The 22,903-nt window shown below is 45.5% G+C and overlaps 1 protein-coding gene across 9 annotated transcripts in view; it reads right to left on the reverse strand.

The window, feature by feature from the left end:
- KCNAB2 (potassium voltage-gated channel subfamily A regulatory beta subunit 2) overlaps nt 1-22,903 on the reverse strand; it is a 151,731-nt gene that overhangs the window by 43,066 nt on the left and 85,762 nt on the right. The window contains exon 1 of one of the 9 annotated variants that reach the window (XM_083163009.1): nt 891-1,117. The exons of the other annotated variants lie outside the window; for them this stretch is intronic. Within the exon in view, the coding sequence (XP_083019135.1) occupies nt 891-1,102 (212 nt within the window). The 5' untranslated portion in view covers nt 1,103-1,117. Of the gene's footprint in view, nt 1-890; nt 1,118-22,903 lie in introns of those variants that run through there. 9 annotated transcript variants of the gene reach the window in all.

A 22,903-nucleotide genomic window follows, 5' to 3' on the forward strand; every position in this document is an offset into this window, starting at 1 on the left:
ACTACCTCTGGTCCTAAAGGACATGTTTTAGAGCTTGCTATTGATATATATGTTCATTTGATCGGACATTCATACACTGTATATACACATTATATATATATATATATATATATATATATATATATATATATATATATATACACACACATTATATATACACAATAAACACAGTTATGTATACAAATTAATACACATATCAATTTTTTTTTATTTACTATGTGCATATGTTAAGCCCTCACTACTTGTACAACAACATAAACAACAAAAAATAGGTCAACATTTCAACCAATAACAGACCCAGGCATCAGCGATTAATTGCGGCAAATCCCGATGCTCGCGTTGGGGATCGAGAAAATACAACATGTTGGAAACTGATTCACCATTTCCAACTCAAAAATGATCGTAATGGTTTGCTGAATCAGATTGGCATTGGCAGTAGACGTATGGCCCACATTACTTACAGATTACAATTTGCAGTTTATGTGACGGCCAACAGTAAATATTGTAAACTTGATTCAACACTTAGATGTTCTCTAAACTTTGATGTTGCAGAAACACCTGCATAAGACTTGTGCATCTGTGCAATTATGACACGTCTAATCATAAGGCGACAAGACCAACAACTGCCAGTCACATCGGGCACAAGTAATCTCCACTACCTGCGTTCTGTCACTCTGTGCTTGGAGTAGTATTTGCAATGTAACACACAGTATGTGGAATGTCTATTTAAAGCCATAGCAGGATGCTTGAGGTCCTGGAGAAGGCCTGGAACACATGAGATGACCCCAGGACAATGCACGATCTGGAACATAATATAACCTGCAGCACTAACATGCAAACAAATGATTGGATAGGAGACGGTTTATGATATAGGCCACCCCACCTCATACCTATACTTCATCCCCGGCTGCCGCAAGCTGGACTCCGGAGGGGTTGGAACATTTTGCACCGACAGATGTCCCAGGCTCCGGGCGACGATGGCCACCGCTCGGAACCTCGTCCGAGCCCCGAGGCTGGGGCTACTGACATTCTGCCTGTTCAGACGATCTTCTGCGCTCCGACTTTTTAAACCGTGCTCCGAACAAGCAAACGAGACCTGCATGATAGTTTATCGTCCCGCAGACCTCCAAGGTTTATCGTCCCGCAGACCTCCAAGGTTCCTGTGCGATGGCCTCCTGCCTTCTGGCCAGCGACTGCACGAAAGCGAGCCTAAAAAACCGGCGGTTTGGATTTTATTACTGGAAGGCAATAACAACGTAAACCAGGAGGCGACGGATATTGTAAATCCTTATCTTATCTTCGGAAAAGCAGGGAAAAACAATGCCTTTAATCTCCTTCAAAACCAATTACAAATACACATTCCCGGTCACATCTTTACGTTGTTTAATATAAAAGTGTAGATCCATTAAGGTAGGGGGGAGAAAAAAAAAATCTTCCAAAAATAGCAAAATAATATGCAACAAAACTGTAGAGATGAAAAACAGTAAAAATCTACTCGAAGTAAAGCCGATTTGGGAAAAAAGAGTCACGTACGGGCTGCAAAAATCCCTGGGAAAGGCACATAAGGAGGTCTGTGTGTGAGCGGCTGGGGTCCTCTGCTGTCTTGCATGCTGCTCAGCTATTACTGCTAGTTGTGTCTTCTAGGATAGCCGACCTCTGGAGAACAGAGCTTACAGCACCTCTAGTGATACTGTGGCGGGAATGCCTCTCTAAGTCAATTAAGAAGCCAACCAACTGAACTAGATGCACTGAGCAACTCATTACGAACTAAAGGCAAATGCACTGAATCTTCTAGTGGAGGATTAGAGCAAGGACTGCTGTTGTCAAGGGGAAAGAAAACCCTTGTTAATTAATTGTCCAAATTACTGTGAAGTGCCGCAGATTAAGGTTATCTACGGAAGTACCCCCTTCTCTGTTTACACAGCATGGAAAGCAACACGAGTGTCTTTGCAGATGATTCCGGGGAATGGTCGGCTGACACACACACACACACAAAGGTTTGCCATACAACAAGTAAGAGGAGTGCAGATACAGCCTGCTGGCCACAGTATACGTTGTGTAACTGGATCACTTCTGTGGCTGTATTTCTATCATGCTGGACCTCTGCCAGGCTCTGAAGCAAAGCAATCTATAGCACTTGGGTGGGTGCGAGAGGTCGTGCTAGCTAAGCTGAAAGAGCATTAAACACTATAATCTGGCATCCGGGTGGCTGGCCATGTCTAGGACAACACCAAAAGGTCAACATGGCAATGGTTCACGTTTTAAGAGTTGACACATAGAAGGGACGACATGAGTTTTTCACAATTTTTTTCTGCAGTTTTCGGACTCAACCATCCACGCAAACTCCGACTGAGGACAGTAAAGTGTACCAAGTGCAGCGAGGCATATGAAGGTACACGAATTGGGGGTTCACATACTCAAGTGTCGACATTGTGGTGATTGCTGCCAAATCTAAGTATGCGCACAATTTCCAAAGGATGGGCCACCTCCAGGTAATCTATGTCCGCAGTGACCCCTAGATTTCCATCAGCAATGCAACACCCAATAGGTTTCTATGGAGATTGCTACAGTACGCCATTGGATTTACCAGGAGTTTGGCACTGGCCGATAACAACATCTCATGATGGCAATAGCCTAGAATAGTTACTGCATACCTCCCAACATGACCCTCTCCAGTAGGGACACAATGATCTGCTTCCGGACTTCCCTCTTAATTTATGATTGCAACACCTGTTTTAAACAGGCTAATGGACAAGAAAGTTGTGTCACCACAGGTGATGCTAGTCATAAACTAAGAGGGAACTCCAGGACCAGAGCATGGTGTACAGCCCCTGGAGAGGATGATGTTGGGAGGTATGGTTACTGCCTGCAGAGGGAATCCAGACTATTGGTGACCATGCATTAGGTTGACATGGACAACATGTCGACAGGGCTGCCACTAGGAATTTTGGGGCCTGGGACTGATTTCCAGTGTGGGCCCCTCCGGGCCCCCTCACTCCTTTCATTAACCGCCCGACTCCTCCCGCAGGTTCACGAAGCACAGGCTTCAATGTAGGATGCCGGCGGCCAATTAAAATGCAGCACCGGCTGGTGAGCCAACCAGAGCTTGTGTACTGGTAGCTGCTCTGATTGGCTAATGGTACACAAGCACTGATTGGCTCAAAAACCGGTGCAGCATTTTAATTGGCCGCCGGCGTCCTGCATTGAAGAAGCAGGCAGCAAAATGAGCTGCCCGGGACCTTCAAGAGGCCAGGGATCGTGACATCTGTACCCACAGCACCCTCCTGTCGGCGGCACTGCACGTCGACACAAGCAAATGCACATGTCGAAATGCATTTTTCATACTTCATCATTCCCAGTGGTAACGCACATGGATGGTAAAGTGTGCCGAGGGCAGCGAGGAAAATTGACAAATTTCTACAAAAAAAGGTGAAACACTCATGTCGACCTTTTCATGCATTGACATTTTCCATGTCAACCTAATTACGGTCAACTGTATGATCCACACCCATTGACTCGGAACCTTCTCCAGCACTATCTGCGTCGTTGAGGTTGTAAAGGAGAGATGATGTGATCTCATTAGCAATCAGTTCTCTTCTAATACACAACCGATACGGGCTACCGTCCGAGCCGATGTCCTTGTGTTATTATTAATACCGGTGACACAATAAGATTCTAATTATCAGTTCTAGAACCCCTTCATGAATGACTATGCCCCTTACTGGCAAACAATAGAGGCACACAGTGTACTCCTGGAATTCTGGGGAGCAGTAACGTCTGTATATCATCACCCCATATCTACAGCAAAACTCTATCCTGCCATGTGTAAATATAGAAAGAAACCTAGTAATGACAGCCGATGAAGACTATTAAACCCACAGGAACATTCATGGGGCAGAGGAGGAATGTAACAAATATTTTGTAATCTTAACTCGCAACAAGGTCAGTTACATGTTTCTGTGATAGAACCAGAGACGATTTTCCAGGCTGCCACTTTTAGCTAGTGCTGGATACAAACGCCATCTGGTGCCCTCTGACCCTGCGCACAGGTGCTGTAACTCACATATATATATACTGTATAACACACTATAATAAATGTGCACCCAAGAATAAAACAAAATATACCCAAAACAACAACCACCCCATGTAAATAAACTGAAAAAGGGGGTTAAAGTGATTTACAGTGTTCTATTATAAGACTCAGCTCTGTGGTTTGTTAACTCAGCAGCCACATCACAGCTATGCATAACCCTTTGGTCTGTTCTTCATCCATGAGAATCCTTTGCTGGATGGAGAACAGGTCCGCGCTGCAGTATCGTGTATTTCTGTGTATTAAAACAGAAGTGCGGCTAATCCAGCTCTGTAACTGGGCACAAGCTAGATGACATGAGAACATATGTCCACGCTCATGATTTCCCTGAAACGGGTATGGATCATTGGATAGACAGCAACTAGGTTGACATGACTGAAGGTCGACAGGTCATTCGGTTGACACAAGCATTAGGTCAACATGGCGAAGGTCGACAGTCAAAAGGTCAATATGGGGTTTTTCACTTTTGTCCTGAATTTCGACGCAGTTGACATGGACACTGAAACAGAGGAGCGTATCGCTCGCCATGCTTCGGGCACTATTTTATTCTCCCACCATGCCCTAGTGGATGGTAAGGCATGAAATACCGCCTGTTGGCACATGTTGGCTGAAGAAAAAACCCCAAAAAGTGAAAAACCCCATGTCGACCTTTTAACTGTTGACATTCCTAATGCTTGTCGACCTAGTGACCGTATCCCTCCTGAAACTCCAGGACAAATTAAATACATCAGTGGCCACATCCATGAGTATAGCGGTCGGTCGGAGGGTCTCAGATTGAGCTGTAAGTACAGACGACAGAGGACTCTGCCGATGACTCGCGGGAGTGCACCCTGTTCACAGAATAGTATGTAGACACTGGACGATATGCACAATAATGACGTTATTGTGCAGATCATTTAGAATGTTGTCTAGATAGCCTACTGTTCTCCTCTGGTATATACCGGGCACATATTCTATTGCTCTACCCTGGTGCATTAACTACTGCCCTCCCCTGACACGTATACTACTGTTCTAACCTGGAGCATATACTACTGCCCCTCCCCCTCCTGGCATTTATACCACTGCCCCCCCATATGTATGCTACTGTTTTATCCTGGAGCATATACTACTGCCTTTCCCCCTCCTGGCATTTCTACTACTGCCCCCCCCCCCCATGTATGCCACTGTTCTATCCTGGTGCATGTACTACTGCCAATCCACCCCCCTTCCCCCGGCATATACCTGGCACATAGCTTACTGTTCTATCTTGGTGCATATACTACTGCCCCTCCCCCTACTGGCATTTCTACTACTGCCCCCCCATATGTATGCTACGGTTCTATACTGGAGCATATACTATTGCCTCCCCCCCCTTTGGCACATATACTACTGTTCTATCCTGGTGCATATACTACTGTCCTGTGTATAATGGGCGACCGGGAATTATTGCGAAAGGGTCGGACACCAGCTTTGTGATGTGAAAGTCGAATCCGTAGCAGGATAATCATACCCTCCAACATGGCCCATTCCATTAGGTACAAAATGCTCTGTTCCTGGACTTCCTTATCAGTGGCAGTTACAGATGTAAGCCTGCAGAACAGTTCAATATTCAAAAAGGGGAGCCACACCTACTGCCACCACAAATATCACTGTCCTGGACTCATTGACAGTTGGACCCCCCCCCCCTCTTTGAATTTTGGACTGTGCTGGAGCCCCACCTCTGTAACTGCCACTGGCAGCTAAGTCCAGGAACAGAGCATTTTGTACCTAATTAAAATGGGTCATGTTGGAGGGTATGGATAATGCTCCCCCCCAGAATAAAACAATGCCATCCTGGGCACAAGTAATTAGCACCCCCACCCCCTCTTGCGCACACTCATACTGAAGGGAGTATACAATACAGTTCTAACACATTTTAAGGTAGTGAACAATTCTAAGTTAATAAAAAGCATCGTCTTATAGAAACTCTTTTAGTTTAGAGATAATGGCCGTGATAAATTAACCATCTGCTAAATACTCCTAATTATTGCTCCACCTTATACCGGTGCACAAAAAAAGCCAGAGTTTCAAATTAGGCCCTGCGGGAGTTCTGAGACTCGGAGAGACAGCTGAGGTAATTAGTGGCACAGTTAGCTGGGGTATGCGAAAGTGACTATATGCTGACACTGTGCACCCGGCTGGCGGTCCCTGCGGACCACTAACAAATGTTGTAGTAAACTAAGCAGAAGTGGACAGATTGTGTTACTGCGGATACTAACATTGGCTTACCTTCAGTTTCCTGCCGTGGCATGATTTACGTGCCAACAAAACTGAGCCGGCGAACTCGGAAAAATAGCGGCAAACAGAAAAGTTTCTGTCTCATTCTAAAAATAATTACGAAATTGATCTGTGACAGGCACCAAAGTGGGGGAGGGGCAGCTGGTTCTGCAGCAAATAGACAGCGGGCGCAGAAAGCTCCCATCTGCCAGGTCTTCAAAATGTTTAAAGTTAGGTACAAACTATTCTAGAGTTTCCCAAATTACACCATTACATTCCTGGTTTTAGGAACATTTATTCTGGAGTCCATAGAGTTAAATCAAAGTGACAGAGGAACTAATGAAGACATGTATAATCATGAAAGGATATCCATAAAACTTGGGCTGTAATGGTGGAGTTTGGGAAACTCTCCACTATGCAATAAATAAATTTACGCCACTTGGTCCGATTGGCAGCACCTGGGGTCCGATTAATGTTCCGGAAGCAGACTGATTGGATCTCACGTGTTATCTGAAGGTATGGTGCATGTTTGGTAGAGTCTACAGATTTCCGATCATCTGTCCAACATTTCTGCTCAAGGTTACAAACAGGCTTTAGGACAAATAACCGCTTGGATCGGACTGATAATTCGCATACTTAAAACCAGATGGGTACTTGTGAGTTATCCTAGCGTCCGATTTTTTGATTGTATGCCTTAAGTTAAGGCATACAATCAGATGCGATGCGATACGATATCGCATCGCATGCGACCATCGGATGCGATGACCCGATTTTTCCATAGGAATCAATGTTAAAATGGACTGAGTCCATTTTAACATGGAATTCAATGGGAAAAAGGGGTCCTTTTCATACCCCTACTATCCAAGTGGGCATGGAGTTGGATATAAACCTGTGGCGAGCGTAGCGAGCCACCGAGCCCGAAGCGTGGCGAGCGAAGCGAGCCCCGCGAGGGGACGGTATTCCGTGTCCCCTCGCGGGGCCCGCTACGCTCGCCACGCTTCGGGCTCGGTGGCTCGCTACGCTCGCCACAGGTTTATATCCAACTCCATGCCCACTTGGATAGTAGGGGTATGAAAAGGACCCCTTTTTCCCATTGAATTCCATGTTAAAATGGACTCAGTCCATTTTAACATTGATTCCTATGGAAAAATCGGGTCATCGCATCGCATCGCATCCGATGGTCGCATGCGATGCGATGCGATGTCCCGATCCGACCCGATTTAAAAATCGGACGCCCGGATAACTCACAAGTACCCCAGATGTTCTTGAGATTGATACTTTGCTCTGTCAAGTCATGAAAGGGTTCAGGTGTGTACCTAGCTTTCGATGGTTACATTTTTATTGATGATCTGGAATTAAATAGGAAAGATATGATATACACATTTCCTCTGTGTACTCAGGTTTTCCTCCCTCATTCCATAAATATACTGGTAATTTGTTTCCCCAAAGAAAATGACCCCGAGTGTGTGTGTGTGTGTGTGTACATGGACAGACTGGATGGGCCAAGTGGTACTTACCTGCTGTCACATTCTATGGGGGTCGATCCTATTAATTGCAAAGGGTGCAAGGTGCTGTTCCAATTCATTGCGACTAATAGGTTCAACCCCTAAGTAACATAACACATGAATTTGGTCATTACTTACCTTTACATATGAAGGTTTTGGATGTGCACTTTTGAATCGAAGGAGGTTACAAAAAAAAAAAGCCTGATTTATTTAGTGCTGAATGTCAATGCCACAAGTATCCATAGGATCCTCTGTGCGGTAGGTAACCCAGGGAACCCAGAGCATTCCTGTTGCAGCATGTGGAAAGTTGAACTACAGTTTGTGAAAGCTGAAGTCCCCCAGATGACAAACGAGCAGCCTTACAGGACAACAGGCAGCCTGACTTGGGACTCACGGATTTATTAAAGCCCCTTCCACAGATGAACACTATCTCTCTAAACAGGTGACAGAAGCAAGCAAGGCTTGAACGATAAGCAAAACAAAATCGTTAAAAAAAAAAACTAAAAAAAACCGTGCCTTTAGGTAAAAGTGGAACACCCCAGGTGTTACCGTAGCCATCACATTGCCTGCATTTCCAACAGCCCAACACCATAAAGGGTTACGTTTGCTGCGGCTTACACAATGTAATCTCCCGGTGGCTCTCCTATTAGAGAATAAATGCCATAATCTTGCTGATTCCTAGAGTCCAGTAACAAATGTAATCCCGGCCTTATTCGGCGCCTCGTACTCGTCCCGCTTTCACACACTATTTTATAAAAATCCTGTTTACAATAAAAGCGACCACACAGATGGCGCCGGCAACTTCATTTTCTAGTAAAGTGCACCAAGACTTTATTCCACACAGTGATTTGTTTTGGGATTAACCCAAATCTATCCCCAAGTGCCAGAGAGCTGCAGCGTCTATTCTAAATGCTGAACATCACTGTTTCCCACCCAGTGTAATAAGCAGAGCATTTATTGGGATTCTGGAATGGTCACCTACTAAGGTTAGGAGGTTCCTCTACATTTACTGTGCACAATACTGGCAGTCAAGATTCAGATGTCAGAATCTCGACATCGGAATACTGACATTAACAATGCTGAAGGCTGCAGGGGGGGAAGGTTAGGGTTAGGCTGTGGAAAGGGAGGGTTAGGATGCAGAAGAGGAGGGTTATTGATAGACTGCGAGAGGGGAGGGTTGGGCTGCTTGAGTGGGCGGTTAGGGTTAGGCTGCGAGAAGGGGTGGTTAGGGTTAGGTTGCGGGAGGAGGCAGTAAGGAATAGGCAACAAGAGGGGGCAGTTATGGATGGACATATATGATAGCATCAAAGATAACTGGAAGTGCGAGATCCTGGAAATCTTGGAAATTTCTTTAAAGTGGCCACACACTGACAACGGTTAAATAAAACATTGAGTTGAAAAAAAAAAGGTCTTCATTTGTGGCATAATAGAAGATATTCTAAGCAGCACAAATCACTGAACATAGTAGTAGACTGTACAGGACTATAGATGTCAAATTCTGTTAATTACTTCTTTCATAAAAACGATCAACTGTATGCCTCATTTCTGGATAGGTTATCAAGTTCATAGCGGTATCTTACTCGTTTTACTTATCGCTGCTACGGTTCTGCCAGTATCACTTAAAAGACTACATTTCACAATAAACTAATACACAACCCCAACAGCTGGCCAGGGTCTGATGTGGGTCACATCTGTTTACATTTTAATCAAGGCGTCTTTCTTTTTTCCGGCATAAAAAGTGAGGGAACTGTACGCCATTCATGTGCCTGGTGGGTCGGTGACAGACCGTGCAACGTCTACAGAGCATTGGGGGATATAAAAAGTACACATAATAGTATATTATGTAAGTATGTACAATACTTTACATGTACAAAATAATAATTTTTAGCGCCCCCTCATTGCAGCCGCAGAGAAAGTTGGACTAAAATACTCTCAAAAGACATAGGATTGCAACATTAAAAGTATGTTGCGTTTGACGATTTATTCCAATATGGTGAACAGATTTTCGTGAAAAATGCATCGTTCTATAGTGGAAACTACTAGAAATAACCTGCACATTGTTTCATGTTGATACTTTTAAAGTTAAAATCTGAGAAATAACAAAAACAACATTTTTATTTGCATGAGATAGGTGTGACACCATGCATGGCCAGTAATAGTTGGGGCAGGGCTGGGTATACTAGTAGGAAGCTGCCTAGAGTCCCGGGACTGCAGTGCAGTTCAAAATTCAAATAGGGGAGTTACACCAACTGACATTCCAAACTGACTCACTGGCAGTGGGTGTGGCTCCCCTATATGAATTCTGAACTGTGCTGCAGCCCCGCCTCTTGAGCCTCCAATGACCTACTGGCATGTCGGCATGGTTGACCGATCCAACGGAACCAGATCATTTACAGGGGGGGGGCCTCTACTACACAGATAATCTCATGGGAGCAGAGCATGCTATGCGGGGGCCCCCAGCAGCCATTCACAGAGCACACCCTGGACCTATGTACACCCTATGAACCCATTCATTTTCGCCTTCAGGAAACCGCATCTAAAACATTTATCAGCTATAAGAGTCCAATTCAGGGGCCAGGTCCATAAGAAGATAACTGAAAAGAATGTTTTAGGAGTACGTAAGCACCAGTGCGTGTTATAGCAGCTGGGGAACAACAGGGTCAGATACCACGACTACTAAATAAATAATAAGCCACATACGTCTTAATAACATGCGTTTACCAGTCACTAATTTGATAACCGCCACTCTCGATTCCACTTGCCGACTTGTCAATCAAAAATCTCATACAAAAAAACCTGCATTATTGATGCGCTCATTTCGCTACATTCTTAAGAGACATGCAAAATTAATGGCTCGCCAGCTGTCTGTCCGCTCCGAGTTACCATTACCGAAGAGCGGTGCCTTGTGCCAAGTACATTTCCCCCATTGTCAGGCATAAAATATGGGTTGTCGCTTCTAAAGCAACGTATAAAGTGCAAGCTGATGGAAACATAATAGTTTTGTGCACTGAACTTCAAAAACTGCCATCTCTGGCCCAAAAACCTGCAGACTACACAAAGGCTGCCGTCAGCTAGCACAAGAATAAACATTTGGCAGTGAGCTGTCTTACAGACACAGGGTGTATGATCAAAGCACCAGCCGCTTCTGATCTGGTTTGGGATAATTTGGTCTACAGACATTACGTCGACACCATTAGGTCGAAATGGGAAAAGGTCGACATGGGTCTAGGTCAATATGGTTATAGGTTGACAGGTCATTAGTTCGACAATATCTAGGTCGACACTCAAAAGGTCGACATGGGGTTTTTCAGTTTTTTACCTGAATGTCAACACAGTCGACAGAGACACAGTTTAAAGTGCACCGCATCCTCTCGCTACGCTCGGCACATTATTTTATTCTCCCACCATGCCCTAGTGGATGGTAGTGCATGAAATACCGCCTGTCGGCATATGTCTGCTCAAAAAACAGTGAAAACCCCATGTCGACGTTTTGACTGTCGACCTAGACATTGTCAAACTAATGACCTGTCGAACTAACGACCTTTTGACCTAGAACCATGTCGACCTAATGGTGTTGACCTAATGACTGTTGACCATCATGCTGTAGACCAAATGACCGCATCACTCTGGTTTCTACCAGATATTTAAAAGGGCAAACCTGATTTAATGGAGCTGCCGGTTCTCCTGGCTTAGTACCACAGAGGACTGATTCTGGGTTGCACGCAGTGGCCGTTGCTGTGGAAGCCTAATTTATACCCTTACGCTAATGGGAGATTCTGGGTGTAACGAACCCAGGACATTCTGACAGTCGGAACCTCATCCGTTTTCACCAACTTCTGACACTAATTCGACTGTTGGTATTCAATGTAACAGTTGAGTGTTGGAAAGTCCTGAAATTGGCGAAAACGGAAGCAAATTGTCTGAAAATGGCAGTGAAAATCGTCAATCAACAGGCGTTTCCGACAGAACAGCCTTCAATGCGGTCGTTACTGACAGCATTGAATAGGTGAGTGCAGATATTTCCCCTTTAGGGACATATTGAATGCCCCGATCTGTTGGGTTAATGCATGGGTTTGTGCCAGCCTCAGCAACCATCATTATAAACACCTGCCACTGCACCAGCCCCATGATAAGTGCAAGACATCTATCAGAAACAGGATCCTTTCCCCATACGCTTGACTCATAAATCGCAGCTTTTGATATACGCCTGCCTACAAGTCAGGGTGGATCTGTTCATTTGTATCACTTCCAATCCCAAAATGACCAATTTCACCGAAAGTGGGATTAGTCTGACTGTGAATAGGACACAAATGTGTCAATTCCTTGCGGGTGATAGCGATGTGCCGCCCTCCGCTGCAGGGCATACACACAGAGCGATCCGTGCTCCATTTCTAATAGAGGGTACACAAGGTGAGATTTCCCCTATTTTTCTATTCGATTTTGCTTATAGAAGAAAAATCTAATTGAAATCGACGCAGATTTGGTCCTGATTCGCATTCACATTCAGTGGAAATTAAAAAGATAAATAATCTACCCAGGCTAGGCTAGTGTTCCCGCTAGGTTGTTTTGGCGCCCTGCCCGGTTTTTAAAGGGCAAAATGCGCCTTGCCCCTCTGGCAGCACCCAGCTAAAACAGCCTGCCTCCTACTCTTATGGTGATACCGTAGGAGCCCGGCGCTTCCCCGGCAGTGGAGAGCCTTCGGGGCGGCCGGCCCGCCACCTTCAGTGATGATGCTGGCCGGGCCCGCCCCTTTTCTTGAAGGCGGCAGCCCCTTTTTGTCACGGCGTGGCCCGGGCACGCCCCTTTTGTGACGTCGGCGGGCCCGGTCCGCCCCCTTGACGCTGCCCCCCGTGCAGCGGCGCCCTGCCCGCCCCTGTTCCTAGAAGGAACACTACTAGGCTATATAGTAGAAATCTTATATAATTCCAGGTACTTGTTTCCTAGCACGGCCACACCGATTTACATCGGGGTGGTCGTGTCGGAAAAATCGGTGCGATCGACCCGATTTTGGACTGAATGAAATGTAAATCGGGTCCCTGGGACCCGATTTTACATTGGATTCAATGTAAAATATTCCCTAGACCCCCAAATTTAACGACTTAAACCCCACCCCACGATAGACGCCAACCCGAAGCGTGGCGAGCGCAGCGAGCCCGCGAGGGGCGGCGGTGCGCGTCCTCCGACCTTTTCATTCCCCTACTATCCACTAGGGCGTGGAGTGAGAATAGAATAGTGTGGCGAGCGCAGCGAGCCACCGAGCCCGAAGCGTGGCGAGCCCCGCGAGGGGACGCGGATACCTGTGAAGCCCGCGAAGGGACGCGTTTACCTGTGAAGGTATCCGTGTCCGCTCGCCACACTATTCTATTCTCACTCCACGCCCTAGTGGATAGTAGGGGAATGAAAAGGTCGGAGGACGCGCACCGCCGCCCCTCGCGGGCTCGCTGCGCTCGCCACGCTTCGGGTTGGCGTCTATCGTGGGGTGACGACGGGGACATCTATAATGTGAAATGGGTCATATTGGCCCATTTCACATTTTTCACATTTTTTTTAAAGGTGAGATGGACTTAAGTCCATCTCATCTTGTGCCATTATAATGGCACAAGACCGACGCGATCCTCACGATTTCAATGTTAAAAAATATTTTAACATTGAAGCCTATGGTGAAATCGGGGGCATCGCGTCGGTCGCGTCGGGACCAATGTTAATGGTCCCGACCGACGCGATGCCCCCGATTTTGCACCTTTGCTGGCAAAATGGACCTGATTTCAAAGGAAATCGGGTCCATCGTGTGGATCGTGTACCTTAACTTAAAGGTACACGATCCATAAGATTGTGGCCGTGCTAGGAAACAAGTACCTAATTCCACATCTAACTGTGTACCTGCTATAAGTGAGCCTTATTATTCATGGCCCTCTGATAGGGAATAAAGATTGTAAGCTCCACTGGACAGGGACTAAAATGAAGGACTGAACTGATCTCTAAGTGCTGAATATACTTGAGTCATCTCTTTTCTTTTGGAAGAGTACTACTGTACAGGCATTACTCCTCCAGGCCTGGTGACTGTAATAAAAACTAATGCAGTTACTCCATCCAGTGGTACAGGGGGATATTGCAACCAGGTCACAATGCATATGAACAATAGTAATATTAAGTCACGGGTATTATAAAGAGGCTCCACTATTATCATTCATACGTGTACTAGAGTATATGTATGTGTCAACAAAGCATTGCTGTTCGATGTTCTACAACTTGTATATATATTCTAATCATCTTATATCCTCAATGGAATTTGGAAGAGAAATATCAGCAAAACATAATACCAGAAGGCGGTTACACAATGTAATGAACAACGGGACGTTACCTCATCTCATCCCTCATTACACTGCACCGCAAACAATCTCTTTTGATTGGTCACCCAACCAACCAGAAGAAACTGTATGCAACCTGCAGGAGCGTGCAGTCGAGCAGGCACTTCATACGATATGAATGATACCTCGTTCTGATACGCACATCGTGCCAATATTGCTCTTATGTGTGTACACGGCCTTAGGGAAAAAAAGAAAATCTTTAGTGATGATTAAATATCTTCGTGCTATTCCCATTAATCTTATTGCTTCTCTGTAGTGTTTGCACAGGGTGTGGATTAAAGAATTGACAGTGCCTAGATCAACAGGTAATATGTTGACATACGGTCATCGTATACAAAAGGTTGGCACAAGCAAAAAAAAGGTTGGCACAAGCAAAAAAAGTCAACATGGAAAAGGTTGACAGGAGTTTTTCACATTTTTGGTTGACTCCTGAGCACGTGTACCCCAATTAGTGCACTGCTTTGACTGCCATGCTCTGGGGAACTTTACAGCTCCAATGTCGATGTTTTCATATACCAACATTTTGTCAATGTTGAACTACAGGCTGTTGACCCAGACAGTCGACCTATCACCTGGATACTGTTTGCAAGGTGTGTAATTGAATGTGCACATTGGCGTGAATGGGAGCAGGGACAGTCAATACATATAACTCAAAAAGGTTGACAGGGTCAAAATGTCGACATTAAAAGGTTGTGTGCCAAGCGCAATGTTACACTAATGTCGACACGGACACCAAAAAAAGTAAAACATCATGTCTACCTTTTTATGTGTCCACCTTTTGACCCAGTCAATCTTTCCAATGATGACCTATTGCTTGTTGACCCTTCGGGGTTTGCCCTATTGATGGTTTATCTAGACCCAGTCTATATAAAAATCCACACCCGATTGACCCATCTAGATTTCGGAATCCCTTCATATATGAACAGGGGCGTGAATAGCTCTGCTGGGCCCTGGTAAATTAAAGAGGGGGCATGGCCACTGGGAGGGGGTGTGGCCACGTCCCTGTGCAGCATGGTCAATCAGACATTAGTCTGCCCCCGAGGACAGTTAATGAAGGACAGAATGAGGTATCATTCATTCATTACATTGTAGTGTGTACGGGATGAAGGGGATCTGTCCTGACCACAGCCCTGATTGCACGTCTATCTTGCATAAAAAAACATATCCTTATGAAGTCCTTGTGCATAAGATGTATTGTATGTGATCCCAGCTACAACTGCTGGAGGCTTGGCAATGCGACATATCTATCGTCCAGCCTATGTGAATACAGGCTCCGGTGAGATGCTCGCAGGACCGCTCATCGCATCAGCCCTGATGTCAAACAAATGCGGTTTTTACACTTAGCCATTGATAATTTACTAGATACTTTGTATCACTTGCTCAATATGTTGCCGTTTAATATTTATCCAATGCTTGTATGTGAAGAAACTTGTGTATTCCCTCCACTTCTCATTATACCATGAGCTTCATGTATGTGGATAAATAATCCCTCACTAGCACGCCATGATTACTGATACATGTAGACCGCTTCTACAATAGGCTCATGCAGTATATATTTCTGCTTATGGCAGGTTACATAGTTACATAGTAGGTTGAATAAAGACTTGCCTCCATCTAGTTCAACCTATGTTTATAGTAGCTAATCCCTTGTTGTATAGTATATTCTGATATTTTAAAGACAGATTATGTTATTTATTGGTACCCGTGGATGTTTTTAACCAATAAATGTTTATCCAGCTTTATTTTAAATGTATTTATAGTGTCTGCCGACACCACTTCTCCAGGAAGAGAGTTCCAAAGTTTGACTGCTCTGACGGTAAAGAAATTTTTTCTTCTAGATGAACAAAATCTTTTTTCTTCTAATCTAAACTCGTGCCCTCGCATCCTAGATTCCTGTCTAGCAGAAAAAAGGGTGTTTGAAAGTTCCTTATTTTGGCCCCTAATATATTTGTACATATTGAGCATGTCTCCACTTAAACGTCTATTCTCTAATGTAAATAGTCCCAAATTGTTTAATCTCTCCTCGTAGCTTAAATGATCCATTCCCCTAATAAAGCTTTGTTGCTCTTCTTTGGATTTTTTCTAATTCTATGATGTCTTTTTTATAGTGTGCGGCCCAGAATTGCACTCCATATTCGAGGTGAGGTCGAACCAATGATTTGTACAGAGGCATAATTACTTTTGAGTCCCTAGTTTCCATGCCCCTTTTAATACATGCTAGAGTTTTGTTGGCCTTTTTGTTGCTATATTACATTACACTACACCCTAGGTCTGGGAATTCAGGTAGAGAAAACATTTTACTAATTCATCAGATCTCGATTTGTAGACTATAAAGTGATGTCTATATGATCTATAAAGCACATTTATTACGGTTGGGTTTTAGTCCCGACAATTATAATTTAATGCTGCTTATCGGAGCAACAAGGAATGGAGTGTCGAATGACTGGTCAAAAAACACAGGCAGCGTGCTATGGATTCTCCCCAAGAGGGGGCACTTTACTACGGTCTGCTTACATCCACGTTATGGGCCTGATTCAGACCCATACACAGATGTCTGATAGCATGCGCACACATGCCAGCTCGCGGACACTTAAACGGCGATCGCATGGCAGTTGCAGTTTAGGTTATGACATGGGGACATCGACAAGAGCATGGGTGCAGCAACACATGGGGCGGGGCACTGTTTTCTGGGATATTCCAGGAATAGTACCAATATGGAAGAAAGGTAGCAAAACTAACCCTGAAAATGATAGACTGGTCAGCCTTACATACATTGTGCGAAAAATATTAGAAGGAATAATAAGAGATAGTATACAGGAGAAGGTGATAAGTAAGGCTCAGCATGGGTAGGTTAAAAAAAAAAGATCACGTCAGACTAATTTTTTAGCTTCTATGAGGAAGTCATTAGGGGGCTGGACTTAGGGAAATCTGTTGATGTAATACTGCTTAATTTTGCTGAAGCTTTAGACACGGTACCTTATAAAAGGTTATTAATAAAACCAGGTAATTTAGGGTTAGGAGATAAAATTTGGAATTGGATTAAAAACTGGTTGCACAATCGGGGACAGAGAGTGGTGGTAAATAGCATACATTCCAGTTTGGGTAAGGTTCAAATTGAATAGCCACAAGGTTTAATATTGGGACCCACCTTGTTTAATATATCCATTAATGATATAGGAAGGGGCAGATTTATTAAGCCCTGTGAAGTGATAATGTGGCTGGTACTTTATCACCGGCCAATCAGCTCCAAACTATGAAGTTACAGCCTTGGATTGAAAAATGACAGATAGGAGATGATTGGCCCGTGAAAAAGACCAGACACTTTATCACTTAACAGAGCTTAATAAATCTACCCCATAGTGAGTAAATTTGCCATATTTGTGGACGACACAAAATTGAGTAAGGAAATTAACTCAGGAAAGGGTGTGGATACACTACAAAGTGACTTAATTAAACTGGAAAGGTGGAAAATGCAGTTTAACGTTGATAAATGTAAACTAATTAATTATGGGAACAAAAATTAACAAACTACATATAGGCTAAATGGAGTTATTTTAGGGAATTCTGCTGTAGAGAAGGACTCAGGGGTCATCATAGATTAAAAATTGGGTAACAGTGCACACTGCTCAAGTGCAGCAGCAAAAGCAAACTGGACACTGGAATGCATTATAAGAGGAAGGATTCAAGGGATTCCAATGTGATAATGCCTCTTTACAAGGCAATGGTGAGACCACACTTGGAATACTGTGTTCAGTTCTGGGAACGGCACCTTAAAAAGGACATAAATAAATTGGAATTGGAGAAGAGCGATTAAGCACGTAAAAGGTCTCAGATCACTAGAATACATAGATAGGTTAACCAGGCTGAATATGTTTTCACCGGAGAGACAGAGGTTGAGAGGATATACGATTAGTATGTTCAAATACAGGATTGGGAATCATATGGAACTTGGAGATGATTTGTTCAGTATCAGGCCTATATTTAGGACACGCGGGCACGTACTGAGACTCGAGGAAAATAAATTCCGTACTGAATTAAGAAGAGGATTCTTCACCATTAGAGCAGTAATATTCTGGAACTCATTGCCGGTGGGGGTGGTTACAGCAACTACTGTTAATGAATTTAAATATTTTTGGCCACTAAGGGAATCCTATAGATATGACTTACTCAAGTCAGTAGTTAAAGTCAGATATGTTGAACTCGATGGTCTTTTTTCAGCCATAATTACTATGTTACTAAATTAGCGATGTGCTCGCTGGCTGTAATCCGGGTTTACCCTGAGCTTACACCCCACCCGGAGGGAGCACAGGGTAAGGGGGCCCCACAGACTACCGCCAGAGGCTGCATTTTCTGTGAAATTTTGCAAAATTGCAACTAGCTCTGAATCAGACCCTATATCACCAGATCTGTATAAAATTATTCTTAAATGGACGTAATTGAAAACTAGAGTTAAGCGATAGTATCCACATCACATCTCTTTGTAAAGCCTGCCACCTAGTGCATTTCACAGGGTAGTGCGCAGAAATGAAGTGTGATAAACAAAAATTTGCCAATAGACTATATATTGCGACCCTCCGTCTGTGAGTGGAATGCAGCCTCCCCCCTCTGCCCCAGCTCTTGGTCACTGTGGACCGAGCCCTTCTCCGCCAGGCCATAGGCTGGCTTGCTCCCCCAGGAGTGAAAAGGAGGGGGGGGGGGGTACCTGCCCACACCCTATACCCCCTTCCCACTGTTTAGACTGCGAGCCATGTGGGCCACCACCCCCCCCCCTTATGCCGCATCGGCACTATTGCTTCCTTAAGGGAGAAAGGGCGGCCTGCTAACCAACCCAAATATATATAAATATATGGGATGCAGTTAAAATCCCGGCGTTCAGAATCCCGATGCCGGAATCCCGACCGACGAAATCCCGACACAGTCTCCCTCCATGGGTATCCACGACACCCCTGGAGGGAGAATAAATTAGTGTGCCGAGCGTAGCGAGGCACAGGGCCCGCTGCATGGCGAGCGCAGCGAGCCTGCAAGGGGGGGCGATCCACGTCCCCCCCTTGTCGGCATTTCGGCTGTCGGGATTCCGGCGTCGGGTTTCTGAACACCGGGATCCCGACCGCCGGGATTCAGTACTGAATCCAAATATATATATATACAGAAATAATAGTAAGTGCAAGGTTTCATTTTGTATGCTACTTGCAGGTAGTAGATTTACATGTGTATTGGCCTAGGGCACCTGGAACCTTTAATAAGGCCCTATAACATCAGCATCTGAGAAATGACCTCACAGAAAGGGTAGTGGACAAGTGGCATAAAGGGGGGTTTTGGGGGTCAATCGTACAAGACTGAAATGTGAAAAGGACCCCTATACATTCATCAGTTGAAAAATCAATTTATCAACAGGCGGGGTGTGCTACCGTAGGACACGGAGATTTAAGGACAAAAACAGAGAAAGAGAAGAGTGTCCTCTGGGTGGGTGCACCTTGGAGAAAATTAGAATCAACTAATAAAATTTAACCTTTATTGTAATAATTTTAAAAGGCTGCGAAATGTCTTAAAAACATATAACATACAAGGGTGGGTGGACACACTTTAAAATAAGGTGGCAGGCAGTGGTTGCTGTTGGACTTGTAATAATAAAGTAAATGGTTGAAGCGTAGCGTGTGAGACAGAGATAGCTTCGAACAGTGGGTTCTGCAATTATATATATATATAAGCACAACACCCTCTTCTGTTACGCTAAATCTCTTGACGGATTGGATTCGTAATCTCTAGTCCGAATGGATTGGATACGTGCTCCTAGATTCTACTCTGTGATTTGTTTTGCTCATGTGTCAGATGCCGTGTTTATGCTAATCACGGTCACTAGTATTCGGGATACAGATCCTGGGGATCATGAGATATACCCTCTACTTAGATGTCAGTAGGATCTGAACCTCAAGTCACAAATTTATTAATATTCACAGTAGGTGTAGTAGCGTCTCAGTAGTATGGTTTTCGTCCTGTATATATCAGGATTTAGAGAGATGCTTACTACACTAGAAATAGAAGGAACTCTATATATGGTATCCTTGTGACAAGGATACCATATATAGAGTTCCTTCTATTTCTAGTTTTTGGACAAGTGGCATAGCCTCCCATCAGAGGTGGTAGAGGCTGAGACAGTAGCACAATTTAAAGATGCATGGTATAGACATCTCTTATATATTTGGCTACATCTGTCACTCAAAGTGTGTGAGTGTGTCTCTAACGCTGGGTGGAGCCTCTGAATCACATGACAGAGAACCAGCCCAGTGAGCCCACAGTGCCAGACACCCTCTGCCTCCCCATGCTGCCCAGGAACCTACTCCACAGCCACCAGGTGAGCGCCCCCCGCCCGCGATTCGCGGCGCGCCCCCTCCCGCGATTTGCGACAAAACCCCCCTCCCGCGATTCACGGCACCCCCCCGCGACCCCCCTCCCGCGATTCGCGGCACACCCCCCGCGACCCCCCCCTCCCGAGCTTTGCGGCAAAACACCGCCCCCCCCCCCCCCGTGGCAAAACACCCCCCCCGCCCCCCATCCCACAATTTGCGGCAACCCTCCTGCGATTCGCAGCAACCCCACCCCCGCAACCTCCGCAATTCGAGGCACCCACCCCCCGCAACCCCCCCTCCCGCAATTCGCGGCACCCCGCCAGGAACCCCCCTCCCGCGCAATTCACGGCAACCCCAGGATTAAATGGCACATTCAAAACCCTGACATGGCTATGGTCGACAATGAAAAAGGTTGACATGAGTTTTTAAAGATTTATTTTTACATTTTTGAATGTTTTCATATTCATTCTCATGTGTTGACATGGACACCATTAAAGTGCCACCCCCCGCGACCCCCCCTTCAGTGATTTGCGGCACGCGACCCCCTCCCGCGATTCACGGCACCCCTGCGACCCCGCCCACCCACGATTCGCGGCAACCCCACGACCCACCCTCCCACGATTCACTGCAGACCCCCGCGCCCCCATCCCGCAATTCGCTGCACCACCCCCACCCCTCTTGCGATTCGCAGACCCCCTCCCCATGTGTCAACATGGACACCAATGAAGTGCCACACTTATGTCAACATTTACATGTGTTGACCTTTCTGTGTTGATTTTTTCTTGTGGCGATTTGCGGCACCCCCCCCTCCAGCAATTCGTGGCGCACACCCCCCTCGACCCCCGCAATTCGCAACCCCCCCTCCCATGATTCGCGGCACCCCCGCGAGCCCCCTCCCATGATTCGTGCCAACCCCCGCCCCGAATCATGCGGCAAGCAAAACGCTTTTGATTTTGACTATATAGTACACATGTGTACTATATAGTTTTGCCTGAACAGTGTTTTTGGTACTCTTTACCTAGAAGGGCGCCCACGATTTTGATCTTGGGCATCGCAAGCAAAAAAATCGCGTTGGTCGCATCGCATGCGACCAAAAATTTGCATGCAATGCGACCACCCATAGGGAACAGTGTTAAATGTCCCAATTGACCCGATTTAACATAGGGAACAATGTTAAATGGCCCACAGAGGCCAAATAGGCACCCTGAAGTGTGAAATGGCCCCCCCAATTGTTAACGCCACCCCACGATCAACGTCAACCCGAAGCGTGGCGAGCTCAGCGAGCCCGCGAGGGGCGGTGTACCGCGTCCTACGACCTTTTCATACCCCCACTATCCACGTCGGCGTGGAGTTGAGAATAGAAAGTGTGGCGAGCGCAGCGAGTCAACCAGCCCGAAGCGTGGCGAGCGCAGCGAGCCCCGCGTGGGGACGCGGACACCTGTGAAGCCCGCGTGCGCTCGCCACACTTTCTACTCTCAACTCCACGCCGACGTGGATAGTGGGGTATGAAAAGGTCGTAGGACGCGTACCGCTGAGCTCGCCACGCTTTGGGTTGGCGTTGATCGTGGGGTGGCGTTAATAATTGGGGGGGGGGGGGGGATTTCACACTTCAGGGTGGCTATTTGGCCTCTGTGGGCCATTTAACATTGTTCCCTATGTAAAATCGGGTCAATTGGGACATTTAACATTGTTCCCTATGGAAATCGCGGTAATCGCGTCGGTCGCATCGCATGCGATTTTTTGGTCGCATGCGATCGACGCGATTTACATTTTTACATGTATTTCTATGTAAAATCGCGGGCATCGCATGCCATTATAATGGCATGCGATGTACATGCGATGCCCGCGATGGGCGCCCTTCTAAGTAAAGAGTATCGTGTTTTTTTTCTATTCGATTTTGATGCCGTGGGGCTGCGCATTGGCATCGAAAGCGGCAGAAAACTGTTTGATGTGTATTTGATTAGAACTATATAGGGCAGTATGGACGGTTTAATGATTAGCATTACTGCCTCACAGCACTGAGGTCATGGGTTCGATTCCCACCATGGCCCTTACTGTGCAGAGTTTGTATATTCTCCCCGTACTTGTGTGGGTTTCCTCTGGGTACTCCTGTTTCCTCCCACAATCCAAAAATATACTGGTAGGTTATTTGGCTCCCCACAAAATTAACCCTAGAATGTCTGTATGTGTACATGTGGTAGGGAATATAGATTGTAAGCTCCACTGGGGCAGGGACTGATGTGACTGGTCAAATATTCTCTGTAAAGAGCTGTGGAATATTTGTGCGCTATATAAATAACTGGTAATAAATAAATATAGTAAAAACCGAATCGAATGCTAGTCAGAATCGCACTGTGT

The sequence above is a fragment of the Crinia signifera genome, chromosome 19 (genome assembly GCF_055691185.1).
Source record: "Crinia signifera chromosome 19, ASM5569118v1, whole genome shotgun sequence".
Taxonomy (NCBI): Eukaryota; Metazoa; Chordata; class Amphibia; order Anura; family Myobatrachidae; genus Crinia; species Crinia signifera.